The sequence below is a fragment of the Triticum aestivum genome, chromosome 1B, assembly GCF_018294505.1.
Source record: "Triticum aestivum cultivar Chinese Spring chromosome 1B, IWGSC CS RefSeq v2.1, whole genome shotgun sequence".
Taxonomy (NCBI): domain Eukaryota; kingdom Viridiplantae; phylum Streptophyta; class Magnoliopsida; order Poales; family Poaceae; genus Triticum; species Triticum aestivum.
Window position 1 is genome coordinate 575,373,342 of NC_057795.1, and position 26,719 is coordinate 575,400,060.

At 50.8% G+C, this 26,719-nt stretch overlaps 1 protein-coding gene across 1 annotated transcript; it reads right to left on the bottom strand.

Annotated features, from left to right (window-relative positions):
* Positions 1-22,254: 22,254 nt before the first annotated feature.
* Positions 22,255-26,024, bottom strand: LOC123139386 (signal recognition particle 54 kDa protein 2). The gene is made up of 9 exons (XM_044559193.1): positions 25,652-26,024; positions 25,445-25,544; positions 24,548-24,701; positions 24,317-24,467; positions 24,086-24,234; positions 23,518-23,618; positions 23,282-23,439; positions 22,875-22,989; positions 22,255-22,789 (listed from the first exon to the last, which is right to left on the bottom strand). The coding sequence occupies exons 1-9, from the start codon at positions 25,880-25,882 to the stop codon at positions 22,455-22,457; spliced, it is 1,494 nt and encodes a 497-aa protein (XP_044415128.1). The 5' UTR covers positions 25,883-26,024; the 3' UTR covers positions 22,255-22,454.
* Positions 26,025-26,719: the final 695 nt, after the last annotated feature.

A 26,719-nucleotide genomic window follows, 5' to 3' on the forward strand; every position in this document is an offset into this window, starting at 1 on the left:
TGGCAAGGAGGCGGAGTGCAGCAAGCTGGCGGAGGAGTGGGACCGCCTGGTCGCCCAAATTGCCGAGCAGGCAGAAACCCTCAAGGCGGCCCAGCTAAAGGCGGAGACGGTGGAGACCAGTCTCCTTGCCGAGTTTGAGGTCGAGCGCTCCTCCTGGGCCGACAAGGAGGTCCAGTGACGGCCTGCTTCAGCAGCATCGAAGACTTGGTCGATGGTAAGCCTTCTTTTCTTGGTTTTTTGTTTTGAGCTGTCGGCCTTTGCTTATAGCCTTGGCCTTTTCTTCTTCTGCCTGGACAGATTTCTTCCCGGGCCATGCCGTGGCCCGATCCAAATGATCGAGGCCCAGCACGAGGAGCGAAGGGCGGAGGGGGCGCAGATCGCCGCGGACGCCCCGCGGACTCTTGGCGAACAGGTCCTCAGCATTCAGGCCCAGCTTCGGCCTGCTCACCGCTTGCTGCGCCGCCACCAGCGCATCAGAGCCCAGGCGGTCTCCGCCCTCTGGCCAGGCTTGCTGGCTCTGCGCACCCCAAGTCGGACTGCCGACTGGCTGGAGGTGGCAGCCGGCCGCCTGGAAGCCTGGAAAGGCTCAGCAGCCCGGGCAGGGGCGCACCGGGCCTTGGAATTCGTCAAGCCGTGGTACCCTGGGCTAGATCTAGCCTAGTTAGCCACATTACAACTGGAGGCGCAGGAGGAGCTTGTGGCGGTGGAAGCTGATCTTGTCAACAGGGCGGCGGCGATCGCCGACTTCACCGACACCAGTGTCTTTGTCCCGGAGGTGGTCGAGGAAGGCGGTGAAGCTCCACACGAGTGGCTCGGGTTAAACCCGGAGGACAACGAGGATTCGGCTGAAGTCATCGACTCCAGTGACGAAGGGGAGGACGGGGAGGAGGACAAAGAGGAGGAGGAGGAGGAAGACGAGGAGAGCAACGTCGACATGCTGGAAGTCGGGGCGGACGGTCAGCCCCAGCCTGAAAGGGCCTCAAGCAACGAGCCACGCGCCGAGGTGCCGCCCGCTACTGGAGGTGGTCAGGCGGGGACCGACCAGCCACTCGTTCCTCCGACGGATGCCGGTGACTCCGTCCTCCAGTCCTCCGCCTCCCCGCCTACTGCTGGCGATCCCTCCGTCCAGACAGAGCCGCCTACCGCGCCAGGTGGTGCGGCCGACTCCGGCATCTAGCCAGAGTCCTTGGCCACGCCAGTCGGCACTGTCCAGCCGGATCCTTCTGCCCCGTCAGCCGGCACCGCCCAGCCGGAGCCTTCTGCCCCGCCAGCCGGCACCGTCCAGCCGGAGTCTTCCGTTGTGCCAACCGGCATCGCCCAGCCAGAGTCTTCTGCTGCTCCTTAGGGCTTATCTGCTTTCCGCTTGCCGTTCTGAACTTTTTTGTTAAATTCGCGCAATTCCACCCTCGGGGCGTATGTCAAAACTTTGTTTGAATGCTGGCCAGTGTTGGAAATATGCCCTAGAGGCAATAATAAAGGGATTACTATTATATTTCCTTGTTCATGATAATTGTCTTTTATTCATGCTATAATTGTATTATGCAGAAATCATAATACATGCGTGAATCATAGACCACAACATGTCCCTAGTGAGCCTCTAGTTGCCTAGCTCGTTGATCAACAGATAGTCAAGGTTTCCTGACTATGGATATTGGATGTCATTGATAACAAGATCACATCATTAGGAGAATGATGTGATGGACAAGAACCAATCCTAAGCATAGCACAAGATCGTGTAGTTCATTTGCTAGAGCTTTTCCAATGTCAAGTATCTTTTCCTTAGACCATGAGATCGTGTAACTCCCGGACACCGTAGGAGTGCTTTGGGGGTACCAAACGTCACAACGTAACTGGGTGACTATAAAGGTATACTACGAGTATCTCCGAAAGTGTCTGTTGGGTTGACACAGATCGAGACTAGGATTTGTCACTCCGTATGACGGAGAGGTATCTCTGGGCCCACTCGGTAATGCATCATCATAATGAGCTCAAAGTGACCAAGTGTCTGGTCACGGGATCATGCATTACGGTACGAGTAAAGTGACTTGCCGGTAACGAGATTGAACGAGGTATTGGGATACCGATGATCGAATCTCGGGCAAGTAACATACCGGTTGACAAAGGGAATTGTATACGGGGTTGCTTGAATCCTCGACATCGTGGTTCATCCGATGAGATCATCGAGGAGCATGTGGGAGCCAACATGGGTATCCAGATCCTGCTGTTGGTTATTGACCGGAGAGCCATCTCGGTCATGTCTACGTGTCTCCCGAACCCGTAGGGTCTACACACTTAAGGTTCGGTGACGCTAGGGTTGTAGAGATATTAGTATGCAGCAAACTGAAAGTTGTTCGGAGTCCCGGATGAGATCCCGGACGTCACGAGGAGTTCCGGAATGGTCCGGAAGTAAAGAATTATATATGGGAAGTCGAGTTTCGACCATTGGGAAAGTTTTGGGGGTCACCGGTATTGTACCGGGACCACCGGAAGGGTCCCGGGGATCCACCGGGTGGGGCCACCCATCCCGGAGGGCCCCATGGGCTGGAGTGGGAGGGGAACCAGCCCCTGGTGGGCTGGTGCGCCCCCCCCCTTGGGCCCTCCTGCGCCTAGGGTTGGGAACCCTAGGGGAGGGGGCGCCTCCACTTGCCTTGGGGGGCAAGGCACCTCCCTTGGCCGCCCCCCCTTGGAGATTCAATCTCCTAGGGCCGGAGCCCTCCCCCAGGGTCCCTATATAAAGAGGGGGGAGGGAGGGCAGCCGCACCCTTGCACTTGGCGCCTCCCTTCCCCCTTGCTACACCTCTCCCTCCTGCAGACGCTTGGCGAAGCCCTGCCGGGATCCCTGCTGCATCCACCACCATGCCATCGTGCTGCTGGATCTTTATCAACCTCTCCTTCCCCCTTGCTGGATCAAGAAGGAGGAGATGTCACGCTGACCGTACGTGTGTTAAACACGGAGGTGTCGTCCGTTCGGCGCTAGGATCTCCGATGATTTGGATCACGACGAATACGACTCCCTCAACCCCGTTCTCTTGAATGCTTCCACTCGATCTACAAGGGTATGTAGATGCACTCCTCTCTCTCGTTGCTAGATGAACTCATAGATTGATCTTGGTGAAACCGTAGGAATTTTTTTATTTTCTGCAACGTTCCCCAACAGTGGCATCATGAGCTAGGTCTATGCGTAGTTCTCTTTGCACGAGTAGAACACAAATGTGTTGTGGGCGTATATATTGTCAACTTTCTTGCCACTACTAGTCTTATTTTGCTTCAGCGGTATTGTGGGATGAAGCGGCCCGGACCGACCTTACACGTACGCTTACGTGAGACAGGTTCCACCGACTGACATGCACTAGTTGCATAAGGTGGCTAGCGGGTGTCTGTCTCTCCCACTTTAGTTGGAGCAGATTCAATGAAAAGGGTCCTTATGAAGGGTAAATAGAAGTTTACAAATCACGTTGTGGCTTTTTCATAGGTAAGAAAACTTTCTTGCTAGAACCCTATTGCAGCCATGTAAAAGATGCAACAACAATTAGAGGACGTCTAACTTGTTTTTGCAGCAATTGCTATTGTGATGTGATATGGCCAAAAGTTGTGATGAATGATGAATGATATATTGTGATGTATGAGATCATGTTCTTGTAATAGGAATCATGACTTGCATGTCGATGAGTATGACAACCGGCAGGAGCCATAGGAGTTGTCTTAATTATTGTATGACCTGCGTGTCAATGATTTTACGCCATGTAACTACTTTACTTTATTGCTAAACCGTTAGCCATAGTAGTAGAAGTAATAGTTGGCGAGCAACTTCATGGAGACACGATGATGGAGATCATGATGATGGAGATCATGGTGTCATGCCGGTGACGAAGATGATCATGGAGCCCCGAAGATGGAGATCAAAGGAGCTATATGATATTGGCCATATCATGTCACTACTATTTGATTGCATGTGATGTTTATCCTGTTTTTGCATCTTGTTTACTTAGAACGACGGTAGTAAATAAAATGATCCCTCATAATAATTTCAAGAAAGTGTTCCCCCTAACTGTGCACCGTTGCGACAGTTTGTTGTTTCGAAGCACCACGTGATGATCGGGTGTGATAGATTCTAACATTCACATACAACGGGTGTAAGACAGATTTACACATGCAAACCACTTAGGTTAACTTGACGATCCTAGCATGTACAGACATGGCCTCGGAACACAAGAGACCGAAAGGTCGAACATGAGTCGTATGAAAGATACGATCAACATGGAGATGTTCACCGATAATGACTAGTCCGTCTCACATGACGATCGGACACGGCCTAGTCGACTCGGATCATGTAACACTTAGATGACTAGAGGGATTTCTAATCTGAGTGGGAGTTCATTAAATAATTTGATTAGATGAACTCAATTATCACGAACTTAGTCTAAAATCTTTGCAAACATCTCTTGTAGATCAAATGGCCAACGCTCATGTCAACATGAACTTCAACGCGTTCCTAGAGAAAACCAAGCTGAAAGATGATGGCAGCAACTATACGGACCGGGTCTGGAACCTGAGGATCATTCTCATAGCTGCCAAGAAAGCGTATGTCCTAGAAGGACCGCTAGGTGAAGCACCCATCCCAGAGAACCAAGACGTTATGAATGCTTGGCAGTCACGTGCTGATGATTACTCCCTCGTTCAGTGCGGCATGCTTTACAGCTTAGAACCGGGGCTCCAAAAGCGTTTTGAGCAACACGGAGCATATGAGACGTTCAAGGAGCTGAAAATGGTTTTCCAAGCTCATGCCCGGGTCGAGAGATATGAAGTCTCTGACAAGTTCTATAGTTGTAAGATGGAGGAAAATAGTTTTGTCAGTGAGCACATACTCAAAATGTCTGGGTTGCACAATCGCCTGTCCCAGTTGGACATTAACTTCCCAGACGAGGCGGTCATTGACAGAATCCTTCAGTCGCTCCCATCGAGCTACAAGAGCTTTGTGATGAACTACAATATGCAGGGGATGGTGAAAACTATTCCTGAAGTATTTTCAATGCTGAAGTCAGCAGAGGTAGAAATAAAAAAGGAACATCAAGTGTTGATGGTCAATAAAACCACTAAGTTCAAGAAAGGCAAGGGTAGGAAGAACTTCAAGAAGGACGGCAAGGATGTTGCCGCACCCGGTAAGCCAGTTGCCGGGAAGAAGTCAAAGAATGGACCCAAGCCTGAGACTGAGTGCTTCTATTGCAAAGGGAAGGGTCACTGGAAGCGGAACTGCCCCAAATACTTAGCAGACAAGAAGGCCGGCAACACTAAAGGTATATGTGATATACATGTAATTGATGTGTACCTTACCAGTGCTCGTAGTAGCTCCTCGGTATTTGATACCGGTGCCATTGCTCATATTTGTAACTCAAAGCAGGAGCTGCGGAATAAGCGGAGACTGGCGAAGGATGAGGTGACAATGCGCGTCGGGAATGGTTCCAAGGTCGATGTGATCGCCGTCGGCACGCTACCTCTACATTTACCTACGAGATTAGTTTTAAACCTCAATAATTGTTATTTAGTGCCAGCTTTGAGCATGAACATTGGATCTGGATCTCGTTTAATGCGAGATGGCTACTCATTTAAATCCGAGAATATTGGTTGTTCTATTTATATGAGAGATATGTTTTATGGTCATGCCCCGCTGGTCAATGGTTTATTCTTAGTGAATCTCGAACTTAATGTTACACATATTCATAATGTGAATACCAAAAGATGTAAGGTTGATAATGATAGTCCCACATACTTGTGGCACTGCCGCCTTCATCACATTGGTGTCAAGCGCATGAAGAAGCTCCATGCTGATGGACTTTTAGAGTCTCTCGATTATGAATCATTTGACACATGCAAACCATGCCTCATGGGCAAAATGACCAAGACCCCGTTCTCCGGAATAATGGAGCGAGCAACCAACTTATTGGAAATCATAGATACCGATGTGTGCGGTCCAATGAGCGTTGAGGCTCGCGGAGGATATCGTTATGTTCTCACTCTCACTGTTGACTTGAGTAGATATGGGCATGTCTACTTGATGAAACACAAGTCTGAGACCTTTGAAAAGTTCAAGGAATTTCAGAATGAGGTAGAGAATCAACGTGACCGAAAGATAAAGTTCTTACGATCAGATCGTGGAGGACAATATTGAAGTCACGAATTTGGTACGCACTTAAGGAAATGTGGAATCGTTTCACAACTCACGCCGCCTAGAACACCTCAGTGTAACGGTGTGTCCGAACGTCGTAATCGCACTCTATTGGATATGGTGCGATCTATGATGTCTCTTACCGATTTACCGCTATCATTTTGGGGATACGCTCTAGAGACAGCTACATTCACTTTAAATAGGGCTCCGTATAAATCTGTTGAGACGACACCGTATGAATTATGGTTTGGGAAGAAACCTAAGCTGTCGTTTCTAAAAGTTTGGGGATGCGATGCTTATGTCAAGAAACTTCAACCTGAAAAGCTCGAACGCAAGTCGGAAAAATGCGTCTTCATGGGATACCCTAAGGAAACCATTGGGTATACCTTCTACCTTAGATCCGAAGGCAAGATCTTTGTTGCCAAGAACGAATCCTTTCTGGAAAAAGAGTTTCTCTCGAAAGGAGTAAGTGGGAAGAAAGTAGAACTCGATGAAGTACTACCTCTTGAATCGGAAAGTAGTGCAGCTCATGAAAATGTTCCTGTGGTGCCTACACCGACTGGAGAGGAAATTAATGATGATGATCAAGGTACTTCGGATCAAGTTGCTACTGAACTTCGTAGGTCCACAAGGACACGTTCCACGCCAGAGTGGTATGGCAACCCTGTCCTGGAAATCATGTTGTTAGACAACGGTGAACCTTCAAACTATGAAGAAGCGATGGCGGGCCCAGATTCCAACAAATGGCTTGAAGCCATGCAATCCGAGATAGAATCCATGTATGAAAACAAAGTATGGACTTTTACAGACTTGCCCGATGATCGGCGAACGATAGAAAACAAATGGATCTTTAAGAAGAAGATGGACGCGGATGGTAATGTTACCATCTATAAAGCTCGACTTGTCGCTAAGGGTTATCTGCAAGTTCAAGGGGTTGACTATGATGAGACTTTCTCTCCTGTAGCGAAGCTGAAGTCCGTCCGAATCATGTTAGCAATTGCCGCATACTATGATTATGAGATGTGGCAGATGAACGTCGAAACGGCATTCCTTAGCGGCTATCTTAAGGAAGAACTGTATATGATGCAGACGGAAGGTTTTGTCGACCCTAAAAATGCTAACAAGGTATGCAAGCTCCAGCGATCCATTTATGGGCTGGTGCAAGCATCTCGGAGTTGGAACATTCTCTTTGATGAGATGATCAAAGCGTTTGGGTTTATGCAGACTTATGGAGAAGCCTGCGTTTACAAGAAAGTGAGTGGGAGCTCTGTAGCATTTCTCATATTGTATGTAGATGACATACTTCTGATGGGAAATGATATAGAACTTTTCGACATCATTAAGGCCTACTTGAATAAGTGTTTTTCAATGAAGGACCTTGGAGAAGCTGCTTACATATTAGGCATCAAGATCTATAGGGATAGATCGAGACGCCTCATAGGTATTTCACAAAGCACATACCTTGATAAGATATTGAAGAAGTTCAATATGGATTAGTCCAAGAAAGGGTTCTTGCCTGTATTACAAGGTGTGAGATTGAGCTCGGCTCAATGCCCGACCACGGCAGAAGATAAGGAAGAGATGAGTGTCATCCCCTATGCCTCAGCCATAGGATCTATTATGTATGCCATGCTGTGTACCAGACCTGATGTAAACCTTGCTGTAAGTTTGGTAGGAAGGTACCAAAGTAATCCTGGCAAGGAACACTGGACGGCGGTCAAGAATATCCTGAAGTACCTGAAAAGGACAAAGGACATGTTTCTCGTCTATGGAGGTGACGAAGAGCTCGTCGTAAAGGGTTACGTCGACACTAGCTTCGACACATATCTGGATGACTCTAAGTCACAAACCGGATACATGTATATGTTGAATCGTGGAGTAGTAAGCTGGTGCAGTTGCAAGCAGAGCGTCGCGGCGGGATCTACATGTGAAGCGGAGTACATGGCAGCCTTGGAGGCAGCGCATGAAGCAATATGGATGAAGGAGTTCATCACTGACCTAGGAGTCATACCCAATGCGTCGGGGACGATCACTCTCTTCTGTGACAACACTGGAGCTATTGCCCTTGCCAAGGAGCCCAGGTTTCACAAGAAGACCAGGCACATCAAGTGTCGTTTCAACTCCATCCGTGAAAATGTTCAAGATGGAGACATAGATATTTGCAAAGTACATACGGATCTGAATGTCGTAGATCCGTTGACTAAACCTCTTCCGCGAGCAAAACATGATCAACACCAGAACTCTATGGGTGTTCGATTCATCACAATGTAACTAGATTATTGACTCTAGTGCAAGTGGGAGACTGTTGGGAATATGCCCTAGAGGCAATAATAGAAGGATTATTATTATATTTCCTTGTTCATGATAATTGTCTTTTATTGATGCTATAATTGTATTATGCGAAAATTGTAATACACGTGTGAATACATAGACCACAACATGTCCCTAGTGAGCCTCTAGTTGACTAGCTCGTTGATCAACAGATAGTCAAGGTTTTCTGACTATGGATATTGGATGTCATTGATAATGAGATCACATCATTAGGAGAATGATGTGATGGACAAGACCCAATCCTAAGCATAGCACAAGATTGTGTAGTTCATTTGCTAGAGCTTTTCCAATGTCAAGTATCTTTTCCTTAGACCATGAGATCGTGTAACTCCCGGACACCGTAGGAGTGCTTTGGGTGTACCAAACGTCACAATGTAACCGGGTGACTATAAAGGTATACTACGGGTATCTCCAAAAGTGTCTGTTGGGTTGACACAGATCGAGACTGGGATTTGTCACTCGGTAATGCATCATCATAATGAGCTCAAAGTGACCAAGTGTCTGGTCACGGGATCATGCATTACGGTACGAGTAAAGTGACTTGTCGGTAACGAGATTGAACGAGGTATTGGGATACCAACGATCGAATCTCGGGCAAGTAACATACCAATTGACAAAGGGAATTGTATACGGGGTTGCTTGAATCCTCGACATCATGGTTCATCCGATGAGATCATCGAGGAGCATGTGGGATCCAACATGGGTATCCAGATCCCGCTGTTGGTTATTGACTGGAGAGCCGTCTCGGTCATGTCTACGTGTCTCCCGAACCTGTAGGGTCTACACACTTAAGGTTCGGTGATGCTAGGGTTGTAGAGATATTAGTATGCATCAAACCGAAAGTTGTTCGGAGTCCTGGATGAGATCCCGGACATCACGAGGAGTTCCGGAATGGTCCGGAGGTAAATAATTATATATGGGAAGTCGAGTTTCGGCCATTGGGAAAGTTTCGGGGGTCACCGGTATTGTACCGGGACCACCGGAAGGGTCCTGGTGGTCCATGGGCCACCCATCCCGGAGGGCCCCATGGGCTGAATGTTGGAAATATGCCCTAGAGGCAATAATAAATAAGTTATTATTATATTTCTTTGTTCATGATAATAGTCTTTTATTCATGCTATAACTGTATTATCCGGAAATCGTAATACACGTGTGAATACATAGACCACAATATGTCCCTAGTGAGCCTCTAGTTGACTAGCTCGTTGTGATCAACAGATAGTCATGGTTTCCTGGCTATGGACATTGGATGTCGTTGATAACGGGATCACATCATTAGGAGAATGATGTGATGGACAAGACCCAATCCTAAGACTAGCACAAAAGATCGTGTAGTTCATTTGCTAGAGCTTTGCCAATGTCAAGTATCTCTTCCTTTGACCATGAGATCGTGTAACTCCTGGATACCGTAGGAGTGCTTTGGGTGTATCAAACGTCACAACGTAACTGGGTGACTATAAAGGTGCACTACAGGTATCTCCGAAAGTATCTATTGTTTTATGCGGATCGAGACTGGGATTTGTCACTCCGTGTAAACGGAGAGGTATCTCTGGGCCCACTCGGTAGGACATCATCATATGCGCAATGTGACCAAGGAGTTGATCACGAGATGATGTGTTATGGAACGAGTAAAGTGACTTGCCGGTAACGAGATTGAACAAGGTATTGGTATACCGACGATCGAATCTCGGGCAAGTAAAATACCGCTAGACAAAGGGAATTGTATACGGGATCGATTGAGTCCTTGACATCGTGGTTCATCCGATGAGATCATCGTGGAACATGTGGGAGCCAACATGGGTATCCAGATCCCGCTGTTGGTTATTGACCGGAGAACGTCTCGGTCATGTCTGCTTGTCTCCCGAACCCGTAGGGTCTACACACTTAAGGTTCGATGACGCTAGGGTTATAAAGGAAGCTTGTATGTGGTTACCGAATGTTGTTCGGAGTCCCGGATGAGATCCCGGACGTCACGAGGAGTTCCGGAATGGTCCGGAGGTAAAGATTTATATATAGGAAGTCCTGTTTCGGCCATCGGGACAAGTTTCGGGGTCATCGGTATTGTACCGGGACCACCGGAAGGGTCCCAGGGGCCCACCGGGTGGGGCCACCTGCCCCGGGGGGCCACATGGGCTGTAGGGGGTGCGCCTTGGCCTACATGGGCCAAGGGCACCAGCCCCAAGAGGCCCATGCGCCAAGAGAAGGAAAAAAAGGGAGAGTCCTAAAGGGGGAAGGCACCTCCGAGGTGCCTTGGGGAGGATGGACTCCTCCCCATCCTTAGCCGCACCCCTTCCTTGGAGGAGGGGGCAAGGCTGCGCCCTCCCCCTCTCCCTTGGCCCTATATATAGTGGGGAAAAGGAGGAGCAATGATACCTAAGGCCTTTGGTTTCCTCCCTCTCCCTCCCGTGACACATCTCCTCTCCCGTAGGTGCTCGGTGAAGCCCTGCGGGATTGCCACGCTCCTCCATCTCCACCACGCCGTTGTGCTGCTGCTGGATGGAGTCTTCCTCAACCTCTCCCTCTCTCCTTGCTGGATCAAGGCGTGGGAGACGTCACCGGGCTGTACGTGTGTTGAACGCGGAGGTGCTGTCCGTTCGGCACTTGATCATCGGTGATCTGAATCACGACGAGTACGACTCCATCAACCCCGTTCAGTTGAACGCTTCCGCTTAGCGATCTACAAGGGTATGTAGATGCACTCTCCTCTATCCTTTCTACTCGTTGCTGGTCTCTCCATAGATAGATCTTGGTGTTGCGTAGGAAAATTTTTGAATTTCTGCTACGTTCCCCAACACTGAAGTGGGAGGGTAACCAGCCCCTGGTGGGCTGGTGCGCCCCCCCTTGGGCCCCCTTGTGCCTAGGGTTGGGAACCCTAGGGGAGGGGGCGCCTCCACTTGCCTTGGGGGGCAAGGCACCTCCCTTGGCTGCCGCCCCCCCTTGGAGATTCAATCTCCTAGGGCCGCCCCCCAAGGGTCCCTATATAAAGAGGGGGGAGGGAGGGCAGCCGCACCCTTGCACTTGGCGCCTTCCTTCCCCCTTGCTACACCTCTCCCTCCCGCAGACGCTTGGCGAAGCCCTGCCGGGATCCCTGCTGCATCCACCACCATGCCGTCGTGCTGCTGGATCTTCATCAACCTCTCCTTCCCCCTTGCTGGATCAAGAAGGAGGAGATGTCACGCTGACGGTACGTGTGTTGAACGTGGAGGTGTCGTCCGTTCGGCGCTAGGATCTCCGGTGATTTGGATCACGACGAGTATGACTCCCTCAACCCCGTTCTCTTGAACACTTCCGCTCGATCTACAAGGGTATGTAGATGCACTCCTCTCTCTCGTTGCTAGATGAACTCATAGATTGATCTTGGTGAAACCGTAGGATTTTTTTTATTTTCTGCAACGTTCCCCAACAGCTAGAGGCCTTTATCCATGTAAATATTTATCATTGCTCGTGCTTGCTGTGCCGACCTCTGGTCTTTTTTCCTTTTTCTCCTTGGCTATTTTCCTTTGCGCCAACCCTTTGGCTTTGCTTTCACCAGCCGGACGGCCTCTCTGTGGACCGTGGCTGATTTCAGCGTTCTAGCCATTGGTGAGGGGGGCTAGGGCTTAGCCATTCGGAGGTTTTTGGTAATAGAGGCGGAGGCCGGCCGTCTGGCTGCCAAGCAGCCAGGCGGCTAAGTGCGATGCCGCCCTCTACTATATGCGTGCTTTTCCTTAGTCGTTCTTCCGTATGGGGCACCTCTTTGCAACCTTTGCCCGCCATGCAGTCGCTCTGCAAGCTGTGGCTTCTGACAAAGGGAGTTTTTGGTGCCGGCACACTACTTGTCCGGCTGCAGGAGGCGGCATATTGTAAAAGGCGGCGAGGCTCCGGGCCGACTGGTCGGACCCGGTGCCAGGCGGAAAGGATAGACTACACATTCTCATGAATATGACGCTTATCATATAGATAAAAGAGGGCAGTCCCCGAGCTCTTCTCGGGGGACCCGGAGTCTTTATACATAGTACAGAAGGTAGCATGATACATACTGCTTTCAACTGTAAAAACTTCGGAGGAGGTTTGTGTTCCATGGCCTCTCCGTCTCCTTGCCTGAATCATCCCTCTTGCGCACTCTGGGCTTCTGGGCATCGATCAGATAGTAGGCATCGTTGCCCAACACCTTACTGATGATAAAAGGGCCTTCCCAAGGTGCCGAGAGCTTGTGTTGTCCGGCTGTTCGCTGGATCAGCCGGAGCACAAGGTCTCCCTCCAGGAAGGACTTTGGCTTCACCTTGCGCTTGTAGTATCGGCGCAGGCTCTAATGGTAGATGGCCGACCGGCTGAGTGCCAACAGCCGACCTTCCTCCAGCAAGTCGACGCCGTCTTCTCGTGCCTCCTTGGCGTCTGCCTAGGTGTACATGGTGACTCTTGGGGAGTTGAACTCAATATCCGTCGGGATGACGGCTTCGGCACCGTAGACGAGGAAGAAAGGCATGAAGCCTGTTGACTTGTTTGGAGTTGTGTGCAGGCTCCAGAGGACGGCCGACAACTCGTCAAGCCAGCAGCCGGCCGAGCGCTCCAGAGGCTCGACCAGTCGGGGCTTGAGGCCGGACAAAATGAGGCCGTTTGCACGTTCCACTTGGCCGTTTGACGGTGGGTGGGCAACGGACGCTAAGTCCAGGCGGATGCCCTGTGTTGCACAGAAACGAGCCAAGGCCCCCTTGGCGAAGTTGGTGCCGTTGTCGGTGATGATGCTGTGTGGGATGCCGTATCGCGTGGTGATGTCGGTGATGAAAGTCACGGCAGTCGGCCCATTCAGCTTCTTGATTGGTTTTGCCTCTATCCACTTGGTAAACTTATCCACAGCAACAAGCAAGTGAGTCATGCCACTGTGGGCTGCCTTGAATGGTCCCACCATATCCAGTCCCCATACAGCAAAGGGCCAGGCTATGGGAATGGTCTTGAGTGCAGAAGCCGGCAGGTGTGGCTTGGAGCGGAACTCTGGCACCCTTGACACTTCTGAACTAGCTCTTTGGCCTCTTTCAGGGTGGTCGGCCAGAAGAACCCGTGGCAGAAAGCCTTGGCCACAAGTGATCTTGAAGCCGCGTGGTGGACGCACTCGCCCTGGTGGATATCTCTGAGTATTGCTTGGCCTTGATCCGACTCCACACACCGCTGATAAACCCCTGTTACACTTCGTCGCACCAGCTCTCTGTTGACTATGGTGTAAGCTGCAGCTCGCCTCTGCACCTGTCGGGCTGAGACTTCATCGGTTGGCAGCTCTTTATTCACCAAGAACTTGAGGATTGGCTGGGCCCATGAGGGCGCCGCAATTTCTTTGATTGCAACTACTGCAACTTGAATGAGGGCGGCTGGTAGGGGAGGCGGCGGGTTGGCAGCTGCTTCCGCCTGCTGTGTTGGAGAAGTCCCCAGGCCGACTACTGAAGTCCCCGGGCCGGGTTCTGAAGTCCCCGGGCCGGGCGCGGCTGTAGCAGTCCCTGGGCCGCCTATCGAGATCCCCATGCAGGCTTCTGGGGCCCTCAAGTCGGATCCGACTGCTTCGGGAGGGGCCGGCACAAAGATGGAGTCTGAATCAGGAGACGGCTTGACAGACGGCTTCAGAAGGCGGCGTAGGGCGACGCCGGCTGGTATTGCTTGTCGGGTGGAGCCAATCTATGCCAGAGCATCTGCTTGCTCGTTGTCATTTCTTGGCACGTGAAGGAACTCGCACCCATCAAAGTATCCGCTGAGTTGCTGCACGAGGAAGCGGTAGCTGGCCATGTTTGCATCCTTGGCGTCCCAGTCGCCTGACGACTGTTGGACCACCAAGTCGGAGTCACCATAACACAGGATCCGACGGATGCCGAGTTCCTTGGCAAGCCGGAGCCCATGTATGAGTGCCTCATACTCTGCTACGTTGTTGGAGGCGACAAAGTGGACTTGCAACAGTATTTGAGCTTGTCGCCTTTGGGAGAGGTGAGGACGATGCCGGCTCCCAGGCCAGTGCACATTTTGGAGCCATCGAAATGCATCCGCCAATGAGTGGAGTCTGGCGCAGGCGGCAAATATTGGGTCTCGGCCCAATCGACGAGGAAGTCGGCCAACACTTGTGATTTGATGGCGGTGCGAGGCTGGTAGTAGATGGTGTAAGGGGCCAGGTCAATAGCCCACTTGGCCACTCGGCCGGAAGCATCTCGGCTCCCAATGATCTCAGCAAGTGGAGCTGTGCAGACAACAGTTATTGGGTGCTCTTGAAAGTAGGGCTTCAGTTTCTTGGCGGCAAAGTGCACGCCGTAACACATCTTCTGGTAGTGGGGGTAGTTTTGTTTGGAGGTGGACAATACTTCACTCAAGTAATACACCGGTCTCTGGACCGGCAATGCTTTGTCCTTCTCCTTGCGCTCTACCACCATGACTATGCTGACAACCCGGCTGGTGGCTGCAATGTAGAGGAGCATGGGCTCCTTCTCAGTCGGAGCCGCCAGGATAGGCGGGGTTGCCAACATCTTCTTGAGCTGGAGAAAAGCTTCGTCCGCCTTGTCGTTCCACTCGAAAAAAGTGGTCTTCTTCATGAGTTGGTACAGGGGAAGGGCCTTCTCGCCCAGCCGACTGATGAAACGGCTGACTGACGCCAAGCAGCCGGTGAATTTCTGCATGTCCAGCAGTCGGGTGGGCACTTTCATCATCTCAATTGCTTTGATCTTCATGGGGTTGCACTCTATGCCGCGCTCTGAGACCAGGAAACCGAGGAGCTGGCCAGCTGGTACTCCAAAGACACATTTCTCCGGGTTGAGCTTGATCTGGAATCGGCGTAGGTTCTCAAAGGTCTCCTTGAGGTCCTCGAGCAGCATGCCACGCTTCTCCATCTTCACCACCACATCATCCACATATACGTGGGCATTTCTGCCGAGTTGCTTGAGGAGGCACTTCTGCATGCAACGCTGGAACGTGGCGCCAGCGTTTCTCAAGCCGAACGTCATGGTCAGGTAGCAGAAGGCTTCAAATGGCGTGATGAAGGCGGTCTTTAGCCTGTCGGCTGGGTTCAGTTTTATCTGGTGATACCCGGAGTATGCATCCAAGAAACTCAACAGCTCGCATCCGGCTGTGGAGTCTATTACTTGATCAATCCTTGGTAGAGCAAAGGGATCTTTGGGGTAGGCTTTGTTGAGGTTGGTGTAGTCAATGCACATGCGCCACTGCTTGTTCTTTTTCAACACTAGGACTAGGTTGGCCAGCCACTCTGGAAAGAATACTTCCATAATGAATCCGGCTGCTAGGAGCCGGGCTATCTCTTCTCCGACAACTCTCCTCTTCTCTTCTGACAGGCGGCGCAAGGGCTGCCTGACCGGCTCGACGTCAGGTCGGACATGTAGCTTGTGCTCGGTGAAATCCGTCGGAACACCTGGCATGTCTTTGGGAGACCATGCAAAGATATCCCGATTCTCATGGAGGAAATCGACGAGCTCACTTTCCTATTTGCTGTCAAGGCCTGTGCCTACGACAGTGTGCCTCTCCGGGTGCTCCGGGTCCAAGGGTATTTTCTTTGTTTCCTTGGCCGACTTGAACGATCCCTCAGCCTCCGACTCCTGGGGGGTGACATTTCCGGCTTCTTGCCTGCCAGTGCCACCACCCGGTCAAGGAGCCGCTTCTCGGCAGCAATCACGAGGGACTCGGCCAGCCGGCTGCTATCTGCCGCGCAAGTGATCGATCTCTTGTAGTCTCCGACTACTGTCAGGATTCCCTTGGTACTCAGCATCTTCATCTTAAGGTAGGCGTAGTGGGGGACCGCCATGAACTTGGCCAGAGCAGGCCGGCCTAGCAGCGCATGGTAGGGGCTTTCAAGGTCCACCACTTCAAACCAGATTGACTCTCAGCGGAAGTGATTCTTGTCTCCGAAGAGGACATCAATCTGAGTCTTGCCGATTGGTGAGCAGGAAAGGCCAGGGACTATGCCATGGAAAACAGTCCGCCTGGGGGTGAGCTGCTTATGCTTGATTCCCAATTTCTCCATTGTGTCACGGTACAGGATATTGATGCTTCTGCCGCCATCTATCAGGATTCTGGAGAAATTGGCGGCCCGCCTCTCCGTTGCAAGGGTTGCTTCTAAGACCAGGGCATACGAACCAGGGGAAGGCATCACTTCCGGGTGGTCGGCCCTGCTCCAACTGATAGGCTTCTTAGACCAATGCATGAAATCTGGAGTACTGGAGGCCACTGCCTGCACTTCTTGTTGTTGTTGCCGTCTGCTGCGCCTGTCATCAACCACGCTGGTAAACACAACATAGTCTCTGTGCTCCTCCGGGTATTCGTCTTGTATGGCGCCGACTGGTCGGGCCGCCGGCTGCTGAGGCTGAGGAGGCGGCGGTCCGGCAGGCGGAGGAGGCAGGAGTCCATCTCCCTTGGCGATTCTGGTGAGCCAGTGACACTTGTGAGTGGTGTGGTTGGAGGGCTTCACGCCGCTACGGAACTTGCAGGGTGCATCCAAGGTTTTCTCGTAAGAGAAAGCTGGCAACCAATTGGTCTTGCCACCCTTCTGCCGCTTGGGGGCCGGCTGCCCTTCTGGCTGCTGATCCTCGACCGTCGCCACCTGCCGGCTGGTGGAAGCCGGCTAGGTGGCCTTCCGCTTGTGATCTCCTGGTTGCTATCGCCGACTGGTGTCACCAGCCGGAGTCCGAGGCACCTGAGGGGCCACCTTGCCGGACGCGTCAACCAGGATTTCCGCCTTCATGGAGGAGTCGGCCGTGGCATGCTTGTCGGCGATGACCAGCAACTCGTCGAGGGTCTCGGGCTCGTCGCAGAAGAGTCGGTGCTTGAGGAGGGTGCCCTCTCGGCACCCGACAGTGAAGTACTCGATCGCCTGCACCTCGTGCATGCCTTCGCAGGAATTGCGCAGCTCGGTCCAGCACATGAGGTAGTCGCGAGTCGACTCCATGGGCCCTTGGACGCACAAGGAGAGCTGTCAGGGCTTGGGGGCCTGCTTGTTGGTGCTGGTGAAGTTGCGGATGAAGACCTCGGTGAAATCAACCCAGCTGTTGATGCTGCGGGGCTTCAGGCTGTTGAGCCACGTCCGGGCAGTGCCCTGAAGCATGAGCGGGACGTATTTCACGGCAACGCGCTTGTTGCCATTCGCTATACTGACGGCTGTGGAGTAGTCGACCAGCCAATCCTCCGGCTTCACGGAGCCGGTGTACTTGGGTGTGTCTCGCGGGAGGGTGAACCCTTTAGGGAAGGGCTCATCTCGGATTCTGGGGCCGAAACAGGGCGGGCCCAGCACATCCTCTTCTTCGACCGCCAGGGATCGGTTGAGACGATCGATCCGATGGCGAGCATCATTCTATCCGACTCCCTCTCCACGGCCAAGGCGGTCGCCGAGTGTCGGATGCATGACAGGAGGCGGAGTGGGGTATCTTGCTCCATGAGGCGGGGGAGGCGGCAGGTCGCCTCGCCGCTTTACTGCGCGAGGGCGGCCGTCCTCGTCCCGCTCGATGGAGAGGTGTGTCCGACTGCGGCTGGTAGCCGTCTCGTTGCCCTTTCCTCCACGGGCGCCACAAGTCGGCGTCCGGGAGGTCGCCCCATGATCTTGGCGTGGGGACGGCTCGTTGTTTCGTTCGGGTGGGACTTCGGCGCGGCAAGCGGCCTCGTGCTGCACGGCTGCCGCGTCTAGGAGCTGTTGGACTCGCTCCATCATGAGGCGGCGCTCGTCGCCGTCGCATTTGTCCAGCTCATCTGTCACCGCCTGGGCGGCCCGGATGTTTTCCACAGGCGTGGCGTAGACGGGGCGCTCCGCCCCAAACATGCTGGCGACAGTCGCGTCACGCTGCCAAACCATGCCGAGGCGGCTAGGCCCCTCAGGAGTCGGCGTGCCGCCTACGGCCCGGTCCATCTCGCGCCGATAGGCGTCTGAAAGCCGGCACATGCTGGCCAGGCGGCCATCATTTTCGAGAAGCTGGAGGCGGCGTGCCTCCAGCGCCTCAGCGTCCGCGCCCCCGGGAATGGGCGCCATGAGGTCGCGCAGAGCGGTGTCGAGGGGATCTTGAGCACGCCCGTTCGAGTGCTCCTCACTGTTGATGACGAGCACCTCCGTGACGGTGCTCCCGCCGCTGTACTCGCGAGGAGGTGGCTCGTCGTAGACCACCACGTTGGTGGGGAACGCGTCGAGTGACGCCGTGTCGAAGTCGACGATCATCGGATCGGTCGAGCCGACGGACTCCAGGTCCACAACAGGCTCGCTGGCGACATGGAGCTGGTCAAGGAGGCTGACGAGGCGGCTCTCAGGGCAGCTTGTGCCCGCGTCAGAGGCCGGCTCGTGGGAGAGGTCGATCTCGCCGACGAGGTCAGTGAGGCAGCTCGCCACGCAGGCGATCTCCGAGCCGTGCAGCGCGTCGGGGCTAACGCCGTCAGGCGTGCTGGGTTGGCTTTGCTCGCCAGGAAGGAACAGGGTTCCCGTCCAGAGAAGATCTCCGGGAGATGGTGCACCTCGCCCCACGGTGGGCGCCAAATGTCGGGGGTTGGATGCGACATATGCCAAAGGATGGCTTATCATGGTGGGAGCGAGTAGAACGTCGCCGGTGCCTGGAAGCGGGATAAGGCGTAGACACGAACGCCGGCGTACTTTACCCAGGTTCGGGGCTCTCCTAGGAGATAACACCCCTAGTCCTGCTCTGCAGGGTCTCCGCATGATCACTAAGGCACAAGTGATACAATGGTGCTCCTCGAGCTGTGTGCTAGAGGCAGAAGGAGGCAAGGCTAGCTCTCTTCCTGCTCTAGGGGGGTGGCTAGTTCTAATGGAGTGGGAACCCTTTGCATGGGTGGCCTGGGGAGTTTATATATGCCTATCCCCCGGTGGTACAATGGTAATCTGGCCGGCTGCTGGGCCCGGCTGTCAGTGTCTCCAGCCTCCGGCTTCTCCGCTGACCGCAGGGGCCCACCGCCTGGTAGGCCCTTCCGTCTGGTTGGTGGCTGTTCACTGTAGCCGTGTCCTCAGTGACGGGGGCTTGGTCATCTTTAGCGTGGCTACAGTACCACCGCCTGGTGGGAGGACACTGTAGCCACACCTGGTCTTATCAGCTTAATGGCGTGCTTGCCTCGGGACAAGGGACGGCCGCCTGCTGGAGGCCGACCCCTCTCTGATCCGCCTGGTCGAGCTTCCGCCGTCTTCCTTGGGGTCACTGTCCGATAGGGCCCGCCTCTGGCGGGTCGTACCGACAGGCCATCGTGGGGAACAGGGCTCCGCCTGCTCGGAGCAACGTCAGGGTAGATACGGCACAGTGCTCCGTCGTGCGGAGATCTCTGTCTGTACGGAGCACTGTAGCCACGCCCATCTCGAGCGTGGGAGGCGACGTGCTTCACTGTAGCCATGCTTTGTCTTGTACTCTTGATGGGAGCTCGGCCGCCCCGTAGTCGTGAGGTAGCCGCCTGCCTGTAGCCGCCCTCTCTGGAGGGCGGCCGCCAGGAGCCGGTCACTCGGAGCATCTTAGTCTCGGGTCGACCGCCCTCTGGCAGCCGGCCGCTGAGCCAGCCGGCCTCAGAGGGCGGAGCTTCGGCTTGGGGCCCAGCTAGGCGGAGCTGGCCCAAAAGTCTTGATAGATCATGGGATTCGGGTGAGCCTACCCGTGGCCATTACTCCGACACCCTCCCACCGGCAAGGGCTGGGATCCACCGCGCATCCATGGTTCTAAGGCCACGGAAGACGTGGCAGATCGGTAATGTTGCCGACAGGAGGTAGAAACCCTAGCCGTCTTTCCTTAGAGGAGAAACGCAAGGACGAGAGACAACAGATCCTACCCCCATTATGATTGTAGATACAATACTTGGATCACACTAAAGCCAATATACATATATTATTCACAAACTATGCTTCTGAGACACTTCACTTTACTCTATCATAGATACAATTAGCTAGAGCCACCGAAACCATCATAATTATATTATTTCCCAAAAGTTCCTACAAATGTCAAATTTGCCCAAGTTTTTTTTTGGCAGTTAGTGTCATGTCGGGTGCTTTATTTTGCAGTAGATGACTAAACATACTAGTACTAGAGATAAAGGGTGTTTCCCTCACACAAAAAAAAGTAGGATGCCTTACTGTTGTCCTTATTGTTATTTCTCCCCCAGCATGAAACGTCTCTTACAACGCACGGCAATCCCAAAGTTGACACTAATTAGGCAATCATGTAAAATCTAGGCCTAAAAGTCCTGAAATGCTAGTTCATCTGTGCGCCCAACTTATCAGTACAGTGCACTGACTCACACATCCTCGTTGCACTAATCGCCAAAAATTAGAACGTCCGGTGTAAAACGTTATAGCATTATAAGCAGCACAACGATTGGATTTCAGACTTCAAATTTGAACTCTGGATTTCAGACTTAAAACTTGAGTTCAGGCTTATTTTAGAGAGAAATATGTGAGTTTGTTAGTTAAATGAGAAGTAATTTATGGCACCGTGATGAATCTAATCGTGTGTCATCGCCTTGTAAAAATGGTCTGATAAGCACAAATCAAAGCATGATTTTCTATATAACCAAATAAATTCCCATTTAGCAAATGAACTATCTCCATCGAGCATCACCCTGTGGTTGAGATGGTTAGGTGGACAGTGGTATCCCCAACCCACCAGGGTTCAAATCCTGGTGCTCGCATTATTCCTGGATTTATTTTAGGATTTTCGGCGACGTGCTTTCAGTGGGAGGAGACGTTCCCGTCGACGACGAGGCGCCTACAGTGGCTTCGTAAATCTCAAGATGATATGCCGGCTCAGTCTTTCGGAGGTGCACATAGGGGTAGGGTGTGCGTGTGTGCGTTCATAGGGGTGAGTGTATGCGCGTGTATATGAGCGCTTGTGTCTGTACTGATGCTCAAAAAAAGATATTCCGATTTGATTAGACATGTTTGCAAAAAAAAAAAAAGAGATTTGATTGAACATAACAAGTCGTTTTCTATGGGAATGCTCAACGGCGCACTTCATTGCAAATTCAACATAGTTACATGTTCCGCAAAAGAGGTGAAATGAAACTAGGAGGATCACCATCCTAAAACAAATTCGACTTAAAATCATACGAGTGCCTAGCTAGAGTATGCGCCACTGCGTTGGCATCCCCTGGACAGCAACGGAATGCCACTAAACCAACCCTTCGAGCTCAGCAAATTTCGTTAACTCCTTCATTTTCTCAAAGTAAAAAAGGTCGTCGGGCAAATTTCACAAAAGAATTGGAGATGACTAGCGACTAATCGTGAAATCCTTGTGCATCCGACAAGTGCCTCTTTAGTGGAGTTAAAAAGCATCGTGCAGTGTATGTGTATGTAGCTTTACGTTTTCTTTTGCGCAGTTAGTGTCATGTCGCGTGCTTTATTTTGCAGTAGATGGTAAAAGCATGGTGCCTTACTAAACATGTACCAGTACCAGAGATAAAGCATGTTTCCCTCTAAAAGAAGTATGGTGCCTTGCTGCTGTGTTTATTACTAACTTCGCCCCCAGCATGAAACGTCTCTTACAACGCACGGCAATCTCAAAGTTGACACTAATTGGGCAATCATGTGCTGTAAAATCTGATCTAAAAGGTCCTGAAATATTCGTTCATCATCTGTGCGGCAAAATTATCATTACAAGGACTCACAGAGAACTTCATTCTCTTCTTTTCACTAATCACCGAAAAGTAGTACACTAAACAACAAAACGCTTTAGACTTTGGGCTTCAAATTTTAACTCTGGGTTTCAGGCTCTCCAGATCCAGAAGACCGCATGATTCATAAAACAAGTATACCAAGCGAGGAAACGAAATGACATGACAAATTCACAAAAGCTACAGTAGCTGTAAATTTGATGACCTGATAGATGTTAGTTGCAGAGAAATTTCAAATAAATTTGTCAGGAGTTGGGGACTATATTTGTCAGGATGGAAATCTTTTGAGATCTATATAAATATAACAAACTCCACAACGCAGCAAGCACACCACCTATGCCCAGAGGAAACTCTACCTACATTTGCCAGGCTAATCACCGCCCAGCCCCATGCCACCGAGCATTTTGCTCATGTCCTTGCCGCCCATTTGTTTCATAAGAGCCTGCAGGCCACCCATGCCACCCATCTGCTTCAGCACTTGCGGCGGGAGCGCCTTGGTCATCTGCTGGATGTTAAGGTTCTGGGACAGGTCACTCATCTTTCCGTTCTTCGGCATCTTTAGCCCCTTCATCTTGCTCCACATCTTGGCTAGCCTCTTGTACTCTTCCAGCATGTCCATCACGTCTCTGATTTGCCTGCCAGACCCTCGAGCGATCCGGATGATTCGCGACTCTGTCATCAGCTTCGGGTTTGTACTGTCGAGCTCTGAAAAGTAGATCAGGGGTGGGATAAGTTTCAGAACATCGCCATTGTGATACACAAAGGAAAGCCTTGATCTAATCTAGCTCACCTGCTGCTGTCATGGAATCCATAATCGTCATGTAGCGCTTAATCTTCGCTTGGCCTTCTTTCTCATGTCCTTTTGGCATCAACTCTGAACTAAATCCAGGCAACATGGAGAAGACCTGCAAGATAAATAAGACGATGCATGCTTAAACAAATGATATCACTAGTTGTGGAGCCTTGCTTGTCTTGTTGGATGACTCTGTGTGAAACCAAATACTCAATATAATATAGGTTAATCAGATGTTAACATGATAAATAATCCTCCGCTCACAATTAAAACTTTTTTCTGATTCAGATGTATATAGATGCATTTTAGTGTGTTTGTTCACTCATTTCAGTCCTTACGTAGTCCATATTGAAGTATCCAAAACATCTTATATTTATTAAGGAAGGGAGTAAAAGATAGTTAACCTGGCCAATAGGACCCATTTTCAGAAGATTCTGGAATTGCTCATACAAAAGTCTGAGAGTGAAGGTTCCGTCAGCCAGCTTTGCCAGAAGCTCAGGCTGTTGATCAGCAGGCATAACATCCTGGATCTTGTCCATTAAGCCAGACAAGTCTCCCATACCTGACAAATACATCGTTAGGTAAACTACTAGAAAGAAGAATCACCAAGCTACACACAATATTAAATGTAGTTGCTAACCTAACAGACGGCTGACAAATGGTTTCACATCAAAAATCTCAAATTCATCAATGTGTTCTCCAGTTCCAATAAATATCACTGGACTTTTTGTAGCTGCAACCCTGGGGAAAAAAGAGGCGAGGATGTAAAAAAAAGGTTCCTTTGATTCTTCACCTGTTTACTGTAACAAACGGTATCCTCACCTACTTGTGAAAAACACAATAAAAAAAGAAGCTAAAACAGGATTTGAGAATACAGCTGAGCAGATAAATAGCAATCTTAAGTCTTAACTGCTTCACAGATATTAAACATATGTGCAAACATTCAGATTGAAGTGATCCTAAACCCAGTGGCATTTTCTTGTTGAACTAAAATAACATGGATGATATGTAACCTGGTAAAATGAAATTCAACTCTAAAAGGACATATTAACCAGACGGGGGAAATCCCATAAGAAGAATTATAATGAAGAAAATTTACCAAAGAACTAAGCTAACTAAGATTCTTTGGAAACAATATCGCTCATAAGCAACACAATACAGGAAATAGCACCAGGAAGAACAAAATAAAAATAAAGAGTAATACTAACGCGCTAAGTGCACCGCCTCCTTTTGCATGACCATCCAATTTCGTAACGATGACAGCACCAACAGAAGCACTTTGTTTAAATGCTTGTGCCTGATCAAACGCAGCCTGACCAATACTGCCATCCATCACAAATATCACCAGGTCTGGTTTCTGCAATTTACCATGAAAAGTTGGGTGAAAATCTCAACATTACAGGAAAAATAATGGTGCATGACTCCGACAGTGTAAATACCGTTGCTTCTGCAACTTGACGCATTTCTTCGAAGAGTGCAGCCTCTTGCTTATGGCGTCCACTTGTGTCAATAATGATGAGATCAGAATTTTCTTTCCTGAACCTTTCCAGACCCTCAACAGCAATTTTCACAGGATCTGACTCCATGTAGCTGCAAAGAAGTCAATTTTATTTAGAGCAAATTTTGGAGAGAAGCTTTTAATCCACAGGTAAATCAATCAATGTAGAGACCTTCCGTAAAAAGGTATCTTCGCCTTGGTTGCATTCTGTTTCAACTGATCAAAAGCACCAGCTCGGAATGTATCGGCACAAACCAGCGACGGTTTGAATCCCTTACGCTGATGATAATATGCGTATTTGGTACAGGTAGTAGTTTTTCCAGACCCTACAGAAATATATCATCATTCAGTGAACACCTAACATCAATGTATGTTGCAACTGTATTAAAGAGAAGGAACACGATAATGAACAAACCACTGGTTGTTATTACTCCTAAGAACTAGGACAGGAAAAAAGATCTCTCTCTCAAGTACGAGCAACTAGTAAAACGAAACAGGAAACAGCAATAACTCTCAAGGCATCAGATCTAGCACCTACAAGGCTAGAGCTAGCTGCTGAAATTCCTGGGTCAGTACAAGTTCTCGAAAAAACAATGTATCTACCTTGCCATCCATCTCAAGACAGAACTGAGAGCTCCCGTGTGTATAATACTGACTGCTATAGTTGGTTGTCATCACAATTAACGAACTGAAGCACATAGATAGATGAAAAGATTACAGCAATAAACTAAACAAGTTCTGCTTCTATTGGTTAAAGGCAACCGATGACCTAACCGCAATTCTACACCCAATAATAACCTAAATTTACCTCGATTCAACAAGGCTTGGACCATTCAATCCTGCTCGTCTATCATGACAATTCGGATAAACATGAAACATACAGTTCCCATGACACCTATGAGCGCATCACATGTGCTTAAACATCAAGTTTATTCTAGATGGTCTAGAAATGCTACACACAGAGTGGCACATATATACAGGTAAGCAATCATATATCGCGACTGGAATTCAGTAATAGGCGTGGAACAAAAAACAGAGCAAGCAAGCGAGGTTAGTCAATGAGACAGACCCTGCAATCCGACGAACATGACGACGCTGGGCTTGCCCTTCTTGGGGGTGAAGGCCGGCTTCCCGGGATCGAGCATGTTGCAAAGCTCGGTGAAGACGGCCTGCAGCACGAAAAAAAAAGGGTATCAGCCTCCTCCCGCCCAGTTACCCCTGGCTGGATCGAATTAGCGCAGGAAATGAATGGAGGGAGATGGACAGGTAGCGGGACCTGCTGTATGATGCGTCGCTTGTTGGTGCCGGCGGCGAGGGTCTCGAGGTTGACGATCTTCCTGATGTTGGTCTGCATGTCGCGGACCATCTTGAACTGGACGTCGGACTGCAGGAGCGCGCGGGAGATCTCGTTGAGGCACTCCCCGAGCACCTTCTCGTCGATCACCGTGGCGTTGCTCATCTGCGCGAGCGCGCGGGAGATGCTCCCGCCCAGCTGCGCGAGCACCATCTTGGCTGGGCCCCCGGGGGGTCGGACCTCGTCGGCGGCGGGGTGGGGTTCCGGCGGCGGTCAGGAGCGGCGCGCGGCGCGATCTGGGGGGACGGGTGTGGGGGAAGGGGACGGGAGGAGAAGAGAACCGGCCGGGGGCGATGGGGAAGATTTTGGTTGGGGGGTGGGGATTGGGGGACGCGGTGTGGCGGGTCGGGTCGGGTCGGGTCGGTGGCGGCTTGGCTGGCTCGTGTGTCGTGTCGTGTCGTACGGGGGAAGGTTCGTGGGGTGTGTGGCGTTCTCTCCGTGAAAGCTGAAAACCGACTCGAATTTCACGGATCTCATCGCAACGGCCTTCATTAATCAAAGACGCAAACGCTCGTAAATACACACATACACCCACCCATCTGAACACACACGCACAACTTATCTCTATGAGCACCTTGAAAGACTGAGCCGGGAGTTATTTTAAGATTTTACGAAGTCACCGTAGGTGCCTCGTAGTCGACGGAAACATCTCTTCTCACTGAAGATGTATTGCCGAAAATCCCAAAATAAATTCATGATAAATGCAGGCATCAGTATTTAAACTCTGGTGGGCTAAAATACCACTGTCCTCCTAACCATGTAACTACAGGTTGGTTCGGATATAAATTTGTTTGGATTAATCAAATTCGATATGTATCTCTATTTGGTGTCTTTTTTAGCAGCTGCTTGGTGTTTTTATACCATATCTTTGTGCAGGACTGGTCGTGAGGTTTTGGAGACTTGAGACGAAGCTATAACCTATGGTCCCCAAATATAAAACTTTGTGCAAGTTTGAAGTTTTTTCTTCACAAGAAGTTTGAAGGTTTTTTC

Excerpts from the sequence above, each read along its gene's own strand:
- LOC123139386 (XM_044559193.1), bottom strand. The coding sequence starts at position 25,882 with ATGGTGCTCGCGCAGCTGGGCGGGAGCATCTCCCGCGCGCTCGCGCAG. Across the intron at positions 25,545-25,651 it reads AGCGACGCATCATACAGCAG|GCCGTCTTCACCGAGCTTTG; the intron begins GTCCCGCTACCT and ends TTCGTGCTGCAG. Across the intron at positions 24,702-25,444 it reads CATGTTCGTCGGATTGCAGG|GGTCTGGAAAAACTACTACC; the intron begins GTCTGTCTCATT and ends ATATTTCTGTAG.